This window comes from Lissotriton helveticus, chromosome 2_1, assembly GCF_964261635.1.
Source record: "Lissotriton helveticus chromosome 2_1, aLisHel1.1, whole genome shotgun sequence".
Taxonomy (NCBI): domain Eukaryota; kingdom Metazoa; phylum Chordata; class Amphibia; order Caudata; family Salamandridae; genus Lissotriton; species Lissotriton helveticus.
The window spans coordinates 1,191,575,763-1,191,597,009 of NC_136059.1; the positions used below are offsets into that span (position 1 = coordinate 1,191,575,763).

Below are 21,247 nucleotides of genomic sequence, written 5' to 3' on the forward strand. Positions count from 1 at the left end.
ATTCCTTTTGTTTATGAGTACTGAGATTACCCGCCTCAAAGGTTTGGGCTCTCTCTTTATAATAATAGTATGGATGAAATGCTTTGTTACCTGTATTTGTGAATTGTATTGTTATATGACCTATTGGAAATAGCGTACATTTTCTGTGGAACTCGTTATATATCCAACTCTTAACTAAATTATTTTAATTGATTACTTTGAGTTTACTTTCGCTTTTTTTGCTCAGAACCTTTAACTTAACTACACATCTTTGCACTATGGATAATGGTAGGGCAACCATATTGATTGATTTTTTTTAATCCTTTTTATGTCTTCATTTTATGAACTTTAGGGAATGTTTTTAAAGGATTTTTTAAAGGGTTTGATATTTCCTTTTTACCGTGTATATTCTGTTTTTAAATGTGTATAATTAATCTAATGTATTTCATGCAACTTTTGCATAGTACTATTGTCTTTTTATGATATTGATTTATCGAAATAAAGTATTCGGACTGACTAACTACACCTTCATTCAAACCTTCCTCCCGCAAGGTATTCTATGCCCCAGACCATGTGATCTAAATAGCCATATTAGAGTCAGGCTCAACTAGCGTCTACTAAATGCTCTGGTCTATCATGGAAGGTTCACGCCTGAGCCTAACATGACTGCCTTCTAACAGCTACGTCTGCGTACATGCTCGATGTTATGCTTTCAGTTGTACTTGCCGACATTGTTTAGCATCGTCGTTCCTCTCCTGCTAGATGTCTCACTGTAATTAATGCATCGTTGCTAAGCAAAAAAAAATGATGGTCAAACTAGCTACCGCTTACTAACAGAAACCAGTTCAGGGGAGGCATTCCAACAGCACCACAACATTTACAAGCGCGGTCATGCGCAGCCTGGGCGTTCTTCTTTGTGGCTCCTCCCCGTTTCTCCGGCTGTCTGTACAACAGGGCCGCTCCACCCAGCGAGCGGAAGCACCACAGTCTGGAAGGCACACCAGGCAGCTTGCTGGGGTTGAGCGCAGGCCTTTCAGGTGACGTCACCGCAGAGGCCAGGTCCGCGCGGTAGGAGAGGGAGGAAGCGCGACAGCGGAACAAGAGAGGCCTTTCGCGCCGCTGATAAAGACGCAAGAGCGGCGGAGGAGCAGGGCGCGCGGCCCGGAGCAGCGGTGACTTGTCAGCGGCGGAGTCCGAGGGCCGCGAGGCGGTGGAGCGCGTGCAGCAGCCCCCCGCCAATTCCAAACAGGAGCAGTAGCCATGCCTGCCCGCCGCCGGTAGACCGACTCCCGCGGTGCCCTGACCTCACCTGACCCTCCTCCCTCCCCTGCACCTACCAGAGCTAGGACCCGAGGCAGCCCCGGAACGCACCCAGCATGGCGCTGAAACGTATCCACAAGGTAGGGTCGGAGGTGTAAAGGACGGGTGTGATAATTGTGTTTATCGAAAAGCAGAATGAGAAGTGATACAGCGAAGTCGGTGACGATTTTTGGAGGAGCGTTGTCAGTAACTAATGTTGGAATAAAAGGTTGATTGAAGAATCGTAGAGGGGTTTTGAGACTGTGTTGGAATATGGTATTGGATTTTGGGTAGAACTTGGTATTTCTCAATGTGGAGTGGAGAGGGGGCGAAGTTATCGGAGCCAAGCCTGTCCTGTTACCGGCAAGAGGTCTTTAGGGTGAGGCCCACTGGGCAGTGACTGGTCACATCTGTAGTAGATGGGGGGAGGGGTAACTATTCCGCGAGAGGCTTCAGGCAAACCCAAGCTTTCAAGGTGTGGCGTCAGGGTGACAGCAGGCTCAGGTACTCCAGTGGTATGCAAGACGGAGGCGGCTGGAGATAATTACTGCTTGCAATTTTTTTTGCGTTCATCCAGGATTTTCTTCAAGGTACGTAGCAGTTTAAATAAGCCAACCTTTTTAGGTTTGCCATTTAATGTCACTTAAGCTGTTAATGGTGTGAATATATAGTATTCTAGAATACTCCTTGGTTAACCCATTTATTTGCTTACCTGGATCAGGAACATTAGCTACTGGTTTGAGACATTAGCGATTGCATCGTTGAGCAATCCAGAGTAGTATTTTCATTTCAACTTAAGTCAGCTGTTTGTCCCTCCACCTCAAGGAAATGGCAAAATCATGTGGATTAGAGATCAATCAATCATACCATTTGTATAGCGCACTACTCACCCGGGAGGGTCTCAAGGCGCTTGGGGAAGGGGTATGCTACTGCTCGAACAGCCAGGTCTTGAGTTGTCTCCTGAAGGCGAGATGGTCCTGGGTCAGCCGAAGATACATCAGAGACCCACTGAGAAAGTCTGGTAATGGGATTTTGTACGAAGTCCCGATGACGGCGGGGTCAATTGGCAAGAATACCATCAAAGCCAGTTATGGCCAATACTCAATGAACCTAATGCAGCCATAACCCTCTCTCGGCCCCCTAAATGACGCTTTACTCTTGGTCAAGAATGAGTTTTAGGTAGAGCGGTTCCTTGACGAGATTGAACCTGTGGCGGCTAGGAAATTATACCTCCAGTTTCGTTATGGCACCTGTCCCTAGGTGTCAAAAACAAAAGAGCGGGGTCCCTGAGACATAATTAAGTAGAAGAGTCCGGGGAGGAAATTTGCAAGAAAACCAAACAATAGCTTCTCAGATGAAATCGAAGCACTTGGCACCTCAGTGTTTTAGGAGCCATAGATCAGACCAGTTTGGGTTATAATTTATCATTAATATAAATATTTATATTTTACAGTGGAAATATTTTTTTGACTATGTACATAAATATTGTGAACTCGAACACAAGTTCAAAACATACTTGAAGGAAAAGGAACAATACAACATAGCGTGTTTCCAGTAACACTCACACTCAATCATACTCTACGAAGACATACACATCAAAAAAATAAAAGCAGTTATATCACAATAGGGTAACAGTAGTTTCATTTTTTCCATTGGAATTCTAAATTACTTATTGTACAAATTGGGACCTTTCAGCTTTTTATATACTTGCTCTTATATTATGAGACCTCTTTCTTTCATGATGCCACCATTTTCAAGAGAAGCTGACTATAACAGATATGAACCAGGTTTGAGTCCTGATGTGAGCTCCCTTTTAGAACTTGGATCAAGTTGAGAATGGATAGCAGTTGCCACCATATGTAGAGTACAGACAGTACCCTGATGAAGGTTTAACTCTTTTCATCAAGTGTTCTCTAATTTCAGAAACGTGTGCCGGCGCAATTCAGTTAATATATATTCTGTCTCCTATATAAGAGTAAGCACATAACAAGTTCTCAATTTGGATTGGAGTAGATTAAATATATTGATGTAATTTATACGTATCAATTATTTTTTTGCCCGTTATATATTTTACGAAGATGGCCGCAGTAGGCAACTTAGCCTGATTATGAAAGTACATGGGCATAATGTTTGTCATTCACAAACCCACCTGACACACGCATACCAAAACCAATTGCCCAGATATCCTGTTGTAGAGTGGGGTGGCTGCTGTGCAGCATGGCTAAAAGGCATATCCAACAAAATGCTGTTTACCTTCCTGCATGAGCTTTTTTTTTTTTTTTTATAACCATTGCTATAGTGCTTTTTTTCCTTTTAACCACGCTGCACAGTAACTATGCTGCTCTACAACATGGTTTAAAAGACCAGGTCAAAGGTGAACCCTATTGACTTTGCCAATGCTTGTTTTTTGTGCAGGAGCATGCAGTCCTCCAAACTTCCAGTTACTTTATTCTTGTACTCATTAGGGCTTACACACAATGGTAGGCTTACTACAGAGGCTGCAAAATAACTCCCTCCCCCCCCCCCCCCCTGTTCGTCATTAACCAGTGGATCCATGCCCCGCAGACAGACCCAGCATTTAAGGCGGATAGATCTGCCTTGGGAACAAATGGTATGCAGCCGGCCCTCTACGACCAGAGGCTGACCACACCACTGGTGCTACCCGCAAAGCAGTTTCCATATGGCACAAAGCTCAGGCTAAACTTGGATGGCAGGGGGTTATAACTCAGCTGACACTTCTCTGGGACACAATGTGACTGGGCAAGCTCAGGAATAGTAAGGGCTTCGATAAATGGGACGACATAGGTATATCCACAGTGGGGGATACGTGGAGCAAGGGGAAAAGTTATCATGTTTGAGCGTCTTCAGCGACAATATGAATTGGCCTCCTCTGAAATTTTTAGGTATCTACAGATAAAGAACGCATCTACAGATAAAGCACGCACTAACAGCGGCATTACCACCTGGCACCGATGTCCCCGAGGCATCTCCTCTGGAGGACAGATTGCTGACAGACTGTATGTTTAAGAAAGCAACATCAGTTACTTACCGAAAATTGGTCAATAAGCTGCCTGACCCCTTAGGGATAAATGGGCCCAAGACGTGGGCGACCTTGACGAGACTGAGTGGCAGGAGGCACTGGCTTCCCCAGGGGTGGTGGGTATACCATTGCGACTCAGACTGGTGCAGCTAAAAATCTTACACCGATCTTAATATACTAGACACACCTTACACAAGATAGGTGAAACACCACACCCGTATTGCTTACGTCATTGTGGAGACGAAGGTACCCTTTTTCATACCATATGGCAATGCCCCAAAATCAGGGAATTTTGCGTGAAAGTGATGAGAATGATTTCCCAAACTGAGGACGTCTCACTAATACCGGAGCCCAGACACTGTTTGTTAAATGTTTGGGAGCCCAACAACCTCACTCACCAGGCACAGGACTGGGCCACATTAGGGATTATGTTAGCCAAGCATAATATTGCACAAAAATGGGGCTCAGCAGAGATACCGACACTGGCCTCGTGGTGCAGGGACATTGACGAGGCCATGGTTGCTGAAAGAACTGTATTCACCAATCGGGGGTGTCTCCGGAAGTGGAGTAAAGTCTGGGGGGCATGGAACAAATTTAGGGGGGACCTATGTGAACCACCAAGTGATCGTGATGAGGAGGGTTTGGAGGAGGAATAGCACGGCAGGGAACTTTGATACTGCGGTGGGAATAGGCTATGATGGGAGAACGAACTCTATTAATGAATTGCCTGTAACAATTATGACCGATTGTATATTGAAGATTGATAGTGTACATCTGAAACTTTATAAACTGCTGTACTGTTATTTCATTGTTAATAAATCAATAAACATAATTTCAACAAAAAAATACACAAATTATAAATTTTAAACTACGGTGAAGCTTTTCAAAATGTAGTTTTTTTTTTTTCTAAAAGACCACAGGATATGCTAGCACGTGATTTGCTAAACTCTAGCATATCCCCTATTTTGTTTTGGTCTTAATAAAAGCTGCTTGTTTTTTTGGGTCCATATCTGTGCTTCAATTGAGGCCACCAGTCCTTCATACTAGGTTCGGTATGTGGCACTTGTGCTGCTTCTAAAATTAAGCTACGGTCACAAACCTAATTTTTTGTCTCCAAATTTGTTCACATTTAGAATTTTACATTTTGCTTTTTTAGTAATTTTGTTTTCTTTGATACACTAATATTTGATTTTTCGAAACAGTCCTGGATCCTCTAATTACGTATTGTGGACTCCTGAGGTCTGCAGACACTAGGTTAAGTACTGCTGGCGTAGGGTAACCCATGAATAACTGTCCTTTAATCATTTATGTAACCAAAACCAGGATCGTTGACCACAGAGCCTAATACGATGATTCTCCAGGCACAGAAGACTTAATGCAGCATTACTGGGCTACACAATGAGGGGCTGGAAAAGCTTGTGAATTAAAGAGGTGGGTGGTTAGATAAAGGAGTGGGTGGATTAATAGGAGTGTTGGAGGGGATAATATATCTCTTTAAACACAGCGATGCACAATTATTTGTAGACTTGGTTTAAAGACCTAGCTTGTGATGGAACCCGTTTCTTCCACAGATCTTTAACAAAGCAAACAGCTTAAAAAGTACTTTTTTACTTGTTTAATTTTTAAATGAATAACCAAGCTGCACAGGCATTTCCACTAGCATTAGTAGTATAATACACTTAACATTTGTTTTTGGAAGTTTTACTATTCCCCGTTCAACTATTCCTCTGTGAGATTTACCACATTCTTTCTTCTCTGGTTGGTGGATTCCTCAAATTGTCTTGACTGTCTTCAGTGGCTCCAGTCTACCTGAACTCTGGTGATGAGCTCCTCTTTCAAGCTGAGGTATTCTCTCACTGGGGCCCATATCTTATGCAACCTCCAGGACCATCTCTTCCCTACATATCACTTTCTGCCTTCGTGCAGTGATCTGTCCTATTTATTACTTTGCTCCGGCACGTCTTGCTGGATTTCCCCAGTCCTTGATAATTTCATGCTTTGCTGTCTTAGACCTAATGTACTGATGTCAGTTTGTGTCTTGGTAAATCTGTCTTTGAATACTCCGGATATAGCTAATTGTGATGTCACATAATTTTGCTGGTTCTGGAGTAGCTGTAATTTATCCTAGCAGAAGAGCAGGGTTAGGGACAGTTTAATATATGTGATACACGATGTGATGATGATGGTTGCCTGCATGAGGTTTGGTTTGAAAGCTTTTATTTGGTTAAATAACTCAACCATATAAGCAATACAACCATTAATCAATCTACAATGATAGTTATAAAATATAAAACTACAGGGCTAATAAAATGTGTATCTATATAGAAATTCATGAACATATAGTAATCCTGATACAGAAAGTGCAAGTACATAATTCGTGTATGGACCCTAGCGATCTACATAAGCATGTATGGGTCCTAATACAACAAGCATTTACAATGCAATGGTTTTGCCTTTGTTAAAGTTAGAGCTATTGGCATTGCTCTTGACACTCTGAAGCTCCACTCTGAAGCTCCACTCTGCACTCTGAAGCTCCACTCTGCACTCTGAAGCTCCACTCTGCACTCTGAAGCTCCACTCTGCACTCTGAAGCTCCACTCTGCACTCTGAATCTGCACTCTGAAGCTCCACTCTGAATCTGCACTCTGAATCTGCACTCTGAATCTGCACTCTGAATCTGCACTCTGCAGCTCCACTCTGCAGCTCCACTCTGCAGCTCCACTCTGCAGCTCCACTCTGCAGCTCCACTCTGCAGCTCCACTCTGCAGCTCCACTCTGCAGCTCCACTCTGCAGCTCCACTCTGCAGCTCCACTCTGAAGCTCCACTCTGAAGCTCCACTCTGAAGCTCCACTCTGAAGCTCCACTCTGAAGCTCCACTCTGAAGCTCCACTCTGAAGCTCCACTCTGAAGCTCCACTCTGAAGCTCCACTCTGAAGCTCCACTCTGAAGCTCCACTCTGAAGCTCCACTCTGAAGCTCCACTCTGAAGCTCCACTCTGAAGCTCCACTCTGAAGCTCCACTCTGAAGCTCCACTCTGAAGCTCCACTCTGAAGCTCCACTCTGAAGCTCCACTCTGAAGCTCCACTCTGAAGCTCCACTCTGAAGCTCCACTCTGAAGCTCCACTCTGAAGCTCCACTCTGAAGCTCCACTCTGAAGCTCCACTCTGAAGCTCCACTCTGAAGCTCCACTCTGAAGCTCCACTCTGAAGCTCCACTCTGCACTCTGAAGCTCCACTCTGCACTCTGAAGCTCCACTCTGCACTCTGAAGCTCCACTCTGCACTCTGAAGCTCCACTCTGCACTCTGAAGCTCCACTCTGAAGCTCCACGCTCCACTCTGAAGCTCCACTCTGAAGCTCCACGCTCCACTCTGAAGCTCCACGCTCCACTCTGAAGCTCCACGCTCCACTCTGAAGCTCCACGCTCCACTCTGAAGCTCCACTCTGAAGCTCCACTCTGAAGCTCCACTCTGAAGCTCCACTCTGAAGCTCCACTCTGAAGCTCCACTCTGAAGCTCCACTCTGAAGCTCCACTCTGAAGCTCCACTCTGAAGCTCCACTCTGAAGCTCCACTCTGAAGCTCCACTCTGAAGCTCCACTCTGAAGCTCCACTCTGAAGCTCCACTCTGAAGCTCCACTCTGAAGCTCCACTCTGCACTCTGAAGCTCCACTCTGAAGCTCCACTCTGCACTCTGAAGCTCCACTCTGAAGCTCCACTCTGCACTCTGAAGCTCCACTCTGAAGCTCCACTCTGCACTCTGAAGCTCCACTCTGAATCTGCACTCTGCACTCTGAAGCTCCACTCTGAATCTGCACTCTGAAGCTCCACTCTGCACTCTGAAGCTCCACTCTGAATCTGCACTCTGAAGCTCCACTCTGCACTCTGAAGCTCCACTCTGAATCTGCACTCTGAAGCTCCACTCTGCACTCTGAAGCTCCACTCTGAATCTGCACTCTGAAGCTCCACTCTGCACTCTGAAGCTCCACTCTGAATCTGCACTCTGAAGCTCCACTCTGCACTCTGAAGCTCCACTCTGCACTCTGAATCTGCACTCTGAAGCTCCACTCTGCACTCTGAATCTGCACTCTGAATCTGCACTCTGAAGCTCCACTCTGCACTCTGAATCTGCACTCTGCAGCTCCACTCTGCACTCTGAATCTGCACTCTGCAGCTCCACTCTGAAGCTCCACTCTGAAGCTCCACTCTGAAGCTCCACTCTGAAGCTCCACTCTGAAGCTCCACTCTGAAGCTCCACTCTGAAGCTCCACTCTGAAGCTCCACTCTGAAGCTCCACTCTGAAGCTCCACTCTGAAGCTCCACTCTGAAGCTCCACTCTGAAGCTCCACTCTGAAGCTCCACTCTGAAGCTCCACTCTGAAGCTCCACTCTGAAGCTCCACTCTGCACTCTGAAGCTCCACTCTGCACTCTGAAGCTCCACTCTGCACTCTGAAGCTCCACTCTGAATCTGCACTCTGAAGCTCCACTCTGCACTCTGAAGCTCCACTCTGAATCTGCACTCTGAAGCTCCACTCTGCACTCTGAAGCTCCACTCTGAATCTGCACTCTGAAGCTCCACTCTGCACTCTGAAGCTCCACTCTGAAGCTCCACTCTGCACTCTGAATCTGCACTCTGAAGCTCCACTCTGCACTCTGAAGCTCCACTCTGCACTCTGAAGCTCCACTCTGCACTCTGAATCTGCACTCTGAAGCTCCACTCTGCACTCTGAATCTGCACTCTGAATCTGCACTCTGAATCTGCACTCTGCAGCTCCACTCTGCAGCTCCACTCTGAAGCTCCACTCTGCAGCTCCACTCTGCAGCTCCACTCTGCAGCTCCACTCTGCAGCTCCACTCTGAAGCTCCACTCTGAAGCTCCACTCTGAAGCTCCACTCTGAAGCTCCACTCTGAAGCTCCACTCTGAAGCTCCACTCTGAAGCTCCACTCTGAAGCTCCACTCTGAAGCTCCACTCTGAAGCTCCACTCTGAAGCTCCACTCTGAAGCTCCACTCTGAAGCTCCACTCTGAAGCTCCACTCTGAAGCTCCACTCTGAAGCTCCACTCTGAAGCTCCACTCTGAAGCTCCACTCTGAAGCTCCACTCTGAAGCTCCACTCTGAAGCTCCACTCTGAAGCTCCACTCTGAAGCTCCACTCTGAAGCTCCACTCTGCACTCTGAAGCTCCACTCTGCACTCTGAAGCTCCACTCTGCACTCTGAAGCTGCACTCTGAAGCTCCACTCTGAAGCTCCACGCTCCACTCTGAAGCTCCACTCTGAAGCTCCACGCTCCACTCTGAAGCTCCACTCTGAAGCTCCACTCTGAAGCTCCACTCTGAAGCTCCACTCTGAAGCTCCACTCTGAAGCTCCACTCTGAAGCTCCACTCTGAAGCTCCACTCTGCACTCTGAAGCTCCACTCTGAAGCTCCACTCTGCACTCTGAAGCTCCACTCTGCACTCTGAAGCTCCACTCTGAAGCTCCACTCTGCACTCTGAAGCTCCACTCTGCACTCTGAAGCTCCACTCTGCACTCTGAAGCTCCACTCTGCACTCTGAAGCTCCACTCTGCACTCTGAAGCTCCACTCTGCACTCTGAAGCTCCACTCTGCACTCTGAAGCTCCACTCTGCAGCTCCACTCTGAAGCTCCACTCTGCAGCTCCACTCTGAAGCTCCACTCTGCAGCTCCACTCTGCAGCTCCACTCTGAAGCTCCACTCTGAATCTGCACTCTGAAGCTCCACTCTGCACTCTGAAGCTCCACTCTGAATCTGCACTCTGAAGCTCCACTCTGCACTCTGATGCTCCACTCTGAATCTGCACTCTGAAGCTCCACTCTGCACTCTGATGCTCCACTCTGAATCTGCACTCTGAAGCTCCACTCTGCACTCTGAATCTGCACTCTGCAGCTCCACTCTGAATCTGCACTCTGAAGCTCCACTCTGAAGCTCCACTCTGAAGCTCCACTCTGAAGCTCCACTCTGAAGCTCCACTCTGAAGCTCCACTCTGAAGCTCCACTCTGAAGCTGCACTCTGAAGCTCCACTCTGCACTCTGAAGCTCCACTCTGAATCTGCACTCTGAAGCTCCACTCTGCACTCTGAAGCTCCACTCTGAATCTGCACTCTGAAGCTCCACTCTGCACTCTGAAGCTCCACTCTGCACTCTGAAGCTCCACTCTGCACTCTGAAGCTCCACTCTGAAGCTCCACTCTGAAGCTCCACTCTGAAGCTCCACTCTGAAGCTCCACTCTGAAGCTCCACTCTGAAGCTCCACTCTGAAGCTCCACTCTGAAGCTCCACTCTGAAGCTCCACTCTGAAGCTCCACTCTGAATCTGCACTCTGAAGCTCCACTCTGAAGCTCCACTCTGAAGCTCCACTCTGCACTCTGAAGCTCCACTCTGAAGCTCCACTCTGCACTCTGAAGCTCCACTCTGAAGCTCCACTCTGAAGCTCCACTCTGAAGCTCCACTCTGAAGCTCCACTCTGAAGCTCCACTCTGAAGCTCCACTCTGAAGCTCCACTCTGAAGCTCCACTCTGAAGCTCCACTCTGAAGCTCCACTGAAGCTACACACCGCGCAGGGCAGCTCTGGATGCTGATGCGAGAGGCCAGCTGGGAGGCGCGCTGCTCGTCTTCCTGCTCGTGCTGACTCGGAGAGAAAACTTGTTTTCATTGGGAGAGCGGCCTTCAAAGACCCGGTCACTGCGCCTCTCTTTAGCTTGGGATAAAATGGGCGCAGTGTTGTGGTGATGACAGTAGAGCAAGGGAGGTGCCGGCAATGCCGGACCAGACTCGGGGGCGTTCCCGGCGTCGCGTGACGTCGGCAAAAGGCAAAGAATGTCAGGAACGCCCCCGTGTCTGGTCCGGCATTGACGGACAGGCCCCTCGTCCAATGGCAAGGCTCCGTTTACGGAGCCAGCCAATCAATGACGAGGGCCGACCCAAAGCACCCTACAGTTCTCAACAGGATTTCGCCTGCGCGAAAAGCTGCGCAGAGCGCAGCTTTCGCTAGGCAAAACCTAAAAAGTGCAAGTGCAGATAATTACATATGATGCCCTAAAAATCTTAGTCAAGTGTCAATGATCATCGATTTCCTAATACTAATAGATTTCAAAAGAAATGTAGCTAGATAAAAGCACAATCCTGGGTCCTCTAATCTAAAGAGCAGTTTCATGGCATCTTTAGTAGATCTTATATTATAGTATAAAAAGAATGGTTTTAATAAAGTTTTCTAAAATGCAAGTTAAATTTGCTAAATAATATGTGGCAGCAGCTTTGTCGGGAAACTCCATCACATGGGCATGGTTGGACAGAACACGGTTTCATAAATGGAAAATTAACAAGATGATATATGGTACCCAATCTTAGGCGTGTCAACACAAATCAATGTGATGCTCTTGTCACGACTGACAGTTAAGTTTGAAAACCCTGTTTAAGATCTAGTTGCACATAGAAAATAAAAGTTGATTGGTTCTTAATTACACGGGAGCGGGCCTCTGTTGTATCGGCTAATAGGATTGATATATCTCCGTTCTGGCAACAAAATCTGCACACCCATGATCCAGCCGGATATCACAATTAAATAAGGATTTAAACGAGTAAGAAATATAATTAAGCTACGGTATTCTTAGACATTTCTCCATTTTGAGGCAGTCCCGTGTTATAGTTTGGGTAAACATTGTCTCCTCTTTCGACCATATAGAGTTCCATAGTAGGAGAGGGCGTAGTGAAGCCAAATCTGAAATATATTTAATGCCCACTTAACGATGAATGAGTTCCGTTGAGGCCGATGGTGGGACACACAACAAGCGTTTTAAAAATGAATTTTCAGTTTGTTGTAATAGATTACTTTGGCAATGTCCCCAAACACCTGCACCGTATAGTGCAGCAGTAACACATCTTCTCTCAAAGATTGTCATCATACCTTTGATAAGTCAGTTGCCCAGTTTAGCAGCAATTCTAAAAATGCCATTAATATTTCTCATCATCTTAGGACAGGAATTTTCCTGTTCCTGTGCCCATGACCTGTTCCCTGCAAATGTAATACCCAAGTAACAAAATGTTTTAACTGTCTGGACCTTATAACCTTCTATATAATAAGATCTAGATGTTATTGGGTTCATGCCGCAAGCCATAACAAAAGTTTTAGTTTTATTAATTAAAACCTTTCTTTTAGCGATCAGACGCTGTAACCCAATAGGGGTACGAGAAAGTAAAACCGCGTCATCAGCGTACAAAAGTATTGGGATGGAATTCCCATCCACCCTCGTTGCATCCGACTCAAAAGATTTCATGACTGCATCTACATCATTGATAAACAATGGAAAAAGTAGTGGAGCTAGCACCCAGCCTTGTCGGATGCCTCTTTTAAGTTTAAAAAGGGGGGGTATATTCACCTGAGTAACCGTACCGCACCTTACTTGACAGCTCCCCATATAATCTTGCCAGAAAATAAACTATCTCTTTGGGAGCACCCATTTCTAGCAATAAGGGCCATAAAATAGGGTGGTCTACCAAATCAAAAGCACTGCTGAGGCCAGCAAAGCGTAGATATAAATTACCCTCCTTTGCTAGGGTATACTTGCCGATCAAGAGATCCAAGTTGACATACTGCTCTAGTGTGCCAACTCCTTTTCTAAATCCATATTGCACTTGTGTGAGGATCGACTTCTCTGTAGCCCAAGCTTCTAATCTTGATAGCATGACCCTACTCATGATCTTTATAGAAGAGTCCAGTAAGGAAATTGGACTTTAGTTATGGACGTCCGTTTTTACTTCTTTCTTATGGATTGGTATTCTTATTGACTGGCCCCATGTTAATGGAAATTGGGTCTCAACAGCGGCATTAAAACTCTTGTTAAAAGCTGGGACCATAGGACCATTTCACTTTTATAAAGGTCTATCGGGACCCCGTCAGGTCCCGGTGCCTTACCCCCTTTACTGCGAATTATACCCTCTGGACCTCCTCTGTACTAATTGACAGGGGTATTATTGGCCAGTGAGTGGTAAATTAGGTAGGCAAAAAGGATGGGGCGTCTCTATCAATTGGATTAAAAAATGTTGAAGTGTTCTACCCAGGAATTGCAGTTAATATGGGAATTGAGTTCTGGTATATGGTCATGCTTCAAGAATGTACTATTAACCGTATCCCCGAACAATTTACTATTTTTAGTGTCAGCTGCCTGACTTAAATCTTCCCAGGCTATTTCTTGAAGCTCTACTTTTCTGGCTTTTAGGGCTGAAGCATATTCTGCACGCAAGACCTTAATTGTATCCGGGTATCTTGGATTACACCCCAGGGCTTGTTTAAGACGATGTAGAGCCACTGTACAATTACCGTCAAACCAGCCCACCTTAGGTTTTTTATTTCCGCGGACTGGTTTCGTCCATAGGCTCTCAACGACATTAAGCTTAGTAAAATTGGCAAGCATCAATTGTGTATCAACCTGATCACCTAAACAATCTTGGATTTCATTCTGGCATTGCATAATGACATCGTACTGGATTTTGGATGGGTCCAAGCCAGCCCATTTTATCCGGACACCATTCGGTCTAATGGGGGCAATGCACGGGCTATAAGAGACACCAGTTGAATTTTTAAGACCCCAACATAATAAAGAAAGAGAAATGCTATTATGATCACTCGTTGGTTGATCCGTTATCCAAGGTAATGAGAACAAATATACACGTTTACACAAAGTTATGATGTGATGAATATTGGACATTGCATTTCTACCTGTAAATGTAGGACGTTTCACATTGTTTATCAAAGGCACAGTGCAATAATTCTAAATCCAGCTTAGCAATAACACTATTTAAAGCCGTACCGTATTCACAATGGGGGAAGTGCATATAACAATCGTTAGTCCCCCCCCCCCCCTCTCCTGTACCCGCAAACTTTAGTCGGGGATAGTGGACATGCTTGAACATTGAAATCACCAACCCAGAGAAGAATAATCAAGTTCCCTTTCCAGGGCATAGACAACTGACCCGCGGGAAGAGTTGAACGCATTATAATAGAAATTGATCAAAATAACATCTTTACCCACGGGGGATGCCAACCACACAATCTGGGAATGGGTACCAACAATAGTACAACATTTGTTCTAACATTTATTCATATTGGTGGAGATCAAGAGACCGCCCTTTGTTCTACCCGAAGGGGAAGCCTGAGCTGGTGGCCAATGGGAGGTAAAACCCTCTACACAGATAGGTTCAATGCTCCACATCTCCTGTAGATATGTCATGTTGGGCCTAAATAAAGTCAGACCATGATGGTGTACCTAGTTTGATTTTGAAACCAGAGATGTTCCAGGTGGTGACTTGATACCCATTACCCGTATTCACCTCCATAAACTTCCCGAAGGGGTACTTCATGACCCGCCACTTCGCTAGTGAAAATTAATTCTGCTAAAATACATTCTGAATCACTAGGGGTGGTTGGGATCCATGTTACATTTGTAGGTAGCATTCCACCCTGCTCTATCACACGTAGTTCGGCCTTTCTAAATAAATTGTCATCGTTCTTAGTTCCCGTTATAAAGCTTTTGGGTACATATCTTGCCCGTCCTGCGTACTAGACTGTATAGATCCCTCACGCCAATTGTTAGTATCAAGATGACTCAGGGCCTGGTATCGGCTAATGGAATAGCAAAATTAGATAAAGCAGAAAACTGGGGGGGGGTTGGGGTGGGGGGGGGCTAGCAGAAGTCCATTTCTAGGCCGACTACCATTTCCATGCGTCCCCATTAGATGTCTATAGAATTACCCTAGAGGGAGAAGGGTAGTATTAAATTCCCCGGGAGAAGGTGGTGGTGTGTTATTAAGAGTATTGCTTGCCCACCTTGGAGACCGGAAATTAATAATGATACAATCGCCATCAAAGCATTTTTTAAGAGGCCCAATCCAGCCCACTCTACGTGTTGTCAGAATCTGACTTGCTCCTTCCATTGGGTAACCGCAATTATTGGTCAACCAAAACACTACTTTGATCATAAGTGAACCATGGTCTTCTACCTGGCTAAGTTGAAGTTTAGGTACATTAACCAAAATTGCGACATAGGCGCTACATTCAGGGGGCAAGTTTACAGACGTGGCTGTTTTCCTATCTCCACAAGCTAAAGTTCTTAAACCATCAGGCTTTACGGGATCAGATGTAGTACATTTACCTGACTTAATCTCTACTGTTTCCTTCTGAGGTAGGACAGGTCTATAATTATTAGTTGACTTTCCTGTTACTATAATTGCATCTTTTTCCCCATTTACCGCCTCTACGATAGGGTTCCCTTCCTTAGAATTATTACTGGGTTCACTATCCGGGGCAGTAATCAAATTAATGGGGCCTGAAATAACCTCTTTCTGTTGAATCCTAATCGACTCGTTTTGGAGTTTACCATTGACTTTAGCCAGTGATCCACTAATCTTATGGATTTCTCTGGCTAAATTGTCAAGTTTGTCATTGAGCAGCCTTAAAAGCTCTATCACTTTATCAGAAATGGCCGCTAATGTTAGGCCATGCTGTGGGGAGTCTAGTCAGATTATCAGCAGGCAAACCTGGTTTCCCAATATGAGTATTCTTTTTGTCTTTTTTTGTTTTAGGGTTCGGATTAGAATCTGCCCCCCCCCCCCACAGGCTTTCAGGGATAGTCAAAGTATGGGTCAAAGATATTCGAGTGCAGTCCCCATTAATACTTCCAACATTATTGGCGTCAGTTCCGGTCTCCTCAACTAACAACGAGTGATTGATCGATTTATCGAATCTGGTCTCGCTAGAAGGACTGGTAGGGGCCCTAACCTCATTCCCCTGTTCTCTCCCCCCCCCCCCCCCCTCCCCCCATAGTTAGGACCCATAGACAGTAGCCTCTCAGTACGCTCTATTTCTTCTGAGAGAACATGAACAGCTTTAACCAAATAGGAGGCAATCGTGGAACAGGATTTTTCAATGAACGGCTTAGCGGTCTTCCTCCTTGCCATGATGTTACAAATAGAGCTGGACAAAATAAATAGTAAGTAATTAGCCCTCAAAGAACACCAACAGGGGCATGAATAACTGCTACCCAGGTTTGTAATTATCAGACTTACATATAGGTCACAAACTTCCGGTCAATAAGGTTAGAGGGGATGCCCGGCCTCCTCCGGGCACTGACTGGCCCGGGCTTCGCCCGCGACGCAGAAGCTCTGTTCTCCTTAAACTCCTCCTGGCGTTAGAAAGACGCTTTGGCAGCGTGCGCGCCGCGTGTGCTGCTGGGGGCTGTGGTTCCACTGTGGCGGCAAGCAAAGTGTCCGGTCGATGGCTGTAACAGGGCCTGCATGAGTTATTCGTGCGGGAAAAACTGAAATTGATTCATTGAATGTTTGAATTTATCTCGGCCACAGATGATTAATTAAGAGGCAATTGCAGTCAATTTTTCTAACCCACTGTACATCTCTAAAGATCATAGCTAGTGGAAAATCAGATAGATCTTGCTCTATAACACTCAGTCTAGTCTGAATTTCAAAGCCAGGTTCTATTTAGAGAGCATTGGTAGTACCAGACTAGTTTCAGCATTCTCTATTCATACCTTCCAGGAAAGCATAAACAAGGTAATTTTTGCCGTAAATTTATTGATTTGAAGGACTGTTTTCCATCTTGTACTTTTTACAGATGGCTCAGTGGGCTAATCCCTCCCAAAAAGACCATTTAGACGTCCTGTTTTCCATGACCCCTTCCTCAAAGGCCCATATCGATAGCATCTTCTCCCTCTAAAGACTTCCAATTTTTAAAAGTAGTGATGAAGTTCTTCTGCACAGCTTGATTTCTGTTTTTTTCCCTCTGTATCCCTAAAGAATCCCGAAAATCCATTGGATGTGCTCTACCATTTTCTTTGCTGTTTGTCATCAACCCCCCATGAAAGAAACCTCCCAATGGCAAGTGGAGGTTATTGTGTTGTTTTTTTTTATTTAAACATTTTTAAGAACACAATTCTACTGATATTTTTATCTTTGCATAAAAGAAACTTTATAAGTTTGGCATATGGCTCTGTCATGTTGATGGAACCGTCCTTCAAACTTTCAATGTATTTACAGAAACCGTTGTGAGGGAGGTTCTTCTAAATACATGAGATGTCTCCCCAGTCAGCTGACCTCTCTGAATATGGCAGAATACCCTCACCATGCGTGAGTGAAGTGCTCAGTCATGGTAACCATATTTAATCCTTCCGCCAAAGGGTTAATCGGGCCTTATGTTCGGACGGGTTGGTGGCAGCACGTTCAAGGATAAATCTCTGAAGGGACACAAACCCATGTCGGGGCAATCGTACCACCTCAGCTGACCTTGGGAGAAGAGGAACTGGAAACAGTCTGTAAATGGATCCCCTAAAAAGGAGAGCCTTGACACTGCTACTAGAGCAGTCCAATCCTTTACCTCTTTCAACCAGTTGCAACAAATTATCCAACAAGCTGTTCAATAGCCTGCCTCAAATTGTTTCTGTTGCTAATTCAACCAGAATCGCCCTAACCAGCTTGTTACCTCTTAATTACTCCAGTTAGCCTATTCTGACAGCCATGACGCACCTGTATTATCCTTGACTGGTGCCCACTTTACCTTTCCCTTCATTACCCTCATAAACACAAGAAGCTCAGCCCAGTTAGCCCTTTTAGCAACTCATCTGTTGCCCTGTCAGTCATTCCAGATAGTATTCTGCCATCCCAGTAACCACTTAAGTTCAACTCCATGACTCTATCCCCTCAGTCACTCGTTACTCCCACAACCGTTCAAGTACCCTCCCAACTTGATCATACCATCCACCAGTCATTCCTAGTACCTCTAAGCTCATATTTCTGCCATCTCCACTGCTTACTACTATACCTCCTTCCCCATCACTGCCATGCATTTTTCTTTGTGATCCTGACAATCAGATCTGTAGAACATGCCTGATTCCTTCCAGTGCAGTGTTGAACACAAGGCAATGCTTATCATTGTGGCATCCAGTATGACCAAAGAACTACTACTTGCTGCATTGATGCACAGCAGTTCGCAAACTTTCCTTCCATGTGTAACAATACTTTTTGCATTTCTAGCAAGTATGTACTTGCAGTACCTTTTTATTCTAGGCCATTCTGAGGTCCATGCTGGTATGCCATGGGAGTGTTCCCGAAACAGGTAAAAAAGAGGAAATTCGCGCATTTAATCCCTTTCTTTGCATGATTGAGTTGAGACCTTTTTACTCTATCACCATATATGCTATAGAGACTCTTTGCTTCTAGGCGACCATGGATACATGGGTGCTAGCGAATCAGTGGCTGCAAGCTGAGGCTGGCTATTTACTTCCATGTACACATACACCCAGAGTGCCTTATGAAATGAAGTCTATAAAGTTAGTGTATTCCCCACCCCTCCTTTGGCAGGCTTGCATCCTAGGGAAAAAATAAATGCCCCAAGTTTCCCTTCCTGAACCCACGCACTTGCAGCCTTTGCTGAAGATACAACTTTGCTGTATAAGCCTTCTAAAGCTGCATTGTTTAAGTCACGCATGATCACCACAAAGGTTAAAAAGGGGCTAAAAAGTGATCCTGCCTACAGTATCCCACTCACTCATCTTGATACAGCTTTAATCCGCAATCCAGCAGAAAATGACACTCTTTCCTGGCAGTCCTCATTATTGTGTGCCCCATGCCAAAACGGTTCTATTACAGGGCACCTCAGCATGACGCGTAAAAAGCCTACAGGAGCCACTCAGCACCGATGACAAATGTCTGTGGGTTTTGGGTATAATTTATTAATCATGTTAGCGTATAGGTACTGAATGTGTTGCAATTGGGTCTTCCGAATGTATTCCAGTATCTTGCCTCTGGCTTTATCGTCCTGTGAGTGTGCTAGATCGCTTTCTCTCAGGAGTTTAAGATTTGTCAGGGGAGAGTCTGAAGTTCTATAGAACCATGTAATTAATCTGCACCCCATGCGCATGCTAACCAATGTTTGCATATACATGTGTTTGTGGTTCAGTGGTGGTGATGTGCTAGAGTTCATGCATCCATGCTAGCAGTGCCCTGTCAATTAGGAACCATCTAGGAAAGACCTCTGAGCCATCTCGTAGTGAGTCAAAGGGTGAGACCACCCCATTTCCAAAGAAGTGTCCAACTAACGTTCAAATGGATTGGGACCATTGGGCTGCTGTCGTCCTACTCAGTGTGGGTATGAGTACAAACCATGGAGAAAGCGGGATGTCTGGGCCTAGGACAATATGACAGCTGTCTGGTACAGGAACTGCCAATGGCTCTTGAATCACTCTAAATAGCTTAGATTGTGTATTGCGTAGTGTTGAGGGTCGTAGGGCCCAGCCAGCCAGTCTGGAAATCACAATAGCCATGTCTTTGTTCTCCGACCTCCTGTAGGCTTAAACCGGCTGGCCACTGTGAGGGCCACTGGGTGTGTTCCCAAAGGTAGTAGAGCTCAAATTTGGGCTACCTTCGGGCACCCTCCCTTTCATGTCGGTTCTAGGAGGCGATTGTACATTTCTCTAGAACATGTTAGACGGAAGATACACAATAATGTTGCCTAATAGAGCGGTCTAGGCTGTACAACTATTTTGACCACCACGGTTCTGCAAAGAGGGGACCTTAGACCGTAGGGCTTCTTACTGCCTGTCCATTGTTTTCCCTCTGTCATCCCTTATTCCTCATGGTATAGCCATACTCGTGCAAAGTTCCCTCATTTTTTTAGGTCTCGGCTGTTGAAAGCAGCGCATGTGCTGCTCTCTGCATTCGAGAGATTCTTGTTGGGTCTCGGCTGTCGAAAGCAGATGCGCTGCTCTCGACATTCGAGAGCTTCTTGGAATCAATTCAGATTCTGAAGCTCTTGGTGGCGGAGTTGAAGCCCCGCCCATCTTTCTAACTGGTTCTCGTCATGTTGCATGCAAAACGTAGACTTTTCATTGTAAAGGAGGCTTCTTTGTCCTTGTTGCCGCCTTGTCTCCTTTTGGCCACGCCCACTGGGATTTGATCTTTTACCGGCGGCATGACAGTCTCTGCTTCATTTGTCCCCACGCACTTTTTTCTTCTCACTCAGCTTTGGCAAAGGCAGCTGCATGTTTAGTTTCGCATCGCGCTTTCACTTAAGCACAATGCCAAAGTAAACACGCGGCTGCCCACCAGCTCCGTGGTCTCTGGGTTCGTGTTTGGTGGATCTTCCTTCCCTCCTAATTACAGCCGCGTGTTTAGTTTCGTCTGGACTGGTTAAAGTCAAACTTGTATGCTTTTACTGACTATTCATGTTAAATAGTAGCGTAGTTTCCCCGCTTAAATCAGGACGTGCTTGCTGTAGCACCCCATGCGTAGTCTAGTCGCTATTTTAATGCGCCTTGTAGTCGTATGACTGAACTCTGTCTTCCATTTACTTTCCTCTGTGTCTTCTGCATTAAACCTGTTTTCTATGTTCATTGTGCGGACGTCCGAATCTTCTGCCCAAGCAATGTCTGCCAGTGACGCTTGTCCGTGCGCGCTGCCTCTATCTCCAGCTGATAGGGGAGTCCCTGTCTCGGCAGCTGTGGAGCCAGAGCGGCAGCCAGGATCGCAGCGCAGGTGAGGGCGGAGCGGGGGCTGTGAGTGTAAGCCTTCTCTGGACTCGGAATGTCCTAAGAATTATAGGCCAATCTCACTTATGCCTTTTCTGGCCAAAATTGCTGAAAGAGTGGTCAGTAGGACGCTCTCTAACCATCTGGAGCAGCATAAACTGCTGGAGGAGGCTCAGTTTGGTTTTCAATGTAGGCAAGACTGAGGTGCTCTACTGCTCGGCGGATAGGGTTCCCCTCTGTGTTGCCCAGTAACTTTTGGCCTAACGATATGTCAACCGCAGTGGAACAGTGGATACGGTTCGCAACCTGACTATGGAGGCTCAGGTTACCAGAACGGTGGGCAGCTGCCTTGCGATTATCAGATCTTTGCGGAAATTTTTTCCTT

At 45.8% G+C, this 21,247-nt stretch overlaps 1 protein-coding gene across 1 annotated transcript in view; it reads left to right on the forward strand.

Annotated features, from left to right (window-relative positions):
• The first annotated feature begins 895 nt into the window (after window positions 1-895).
• The window catches only part of UBE2D3 (ubiquitin conjugating enzyme E2 D3), a 184,859-nt gene continuing 164,507 nt past the window's right edge, over window positions 896-21,247 (forward strand). The window contains exon 1 of the mRNA XM_078676070.1: window positions 896-1,379. Within this exon, the coding sequence (XP_078532196.1) occupies window positions 1,356-1,379 (24 nt within the window). The 5' untranslated portion in view covers window positions 896-1,355. The remainder of the gene's footprint in view (window positions 1,380-21,247) is intronic.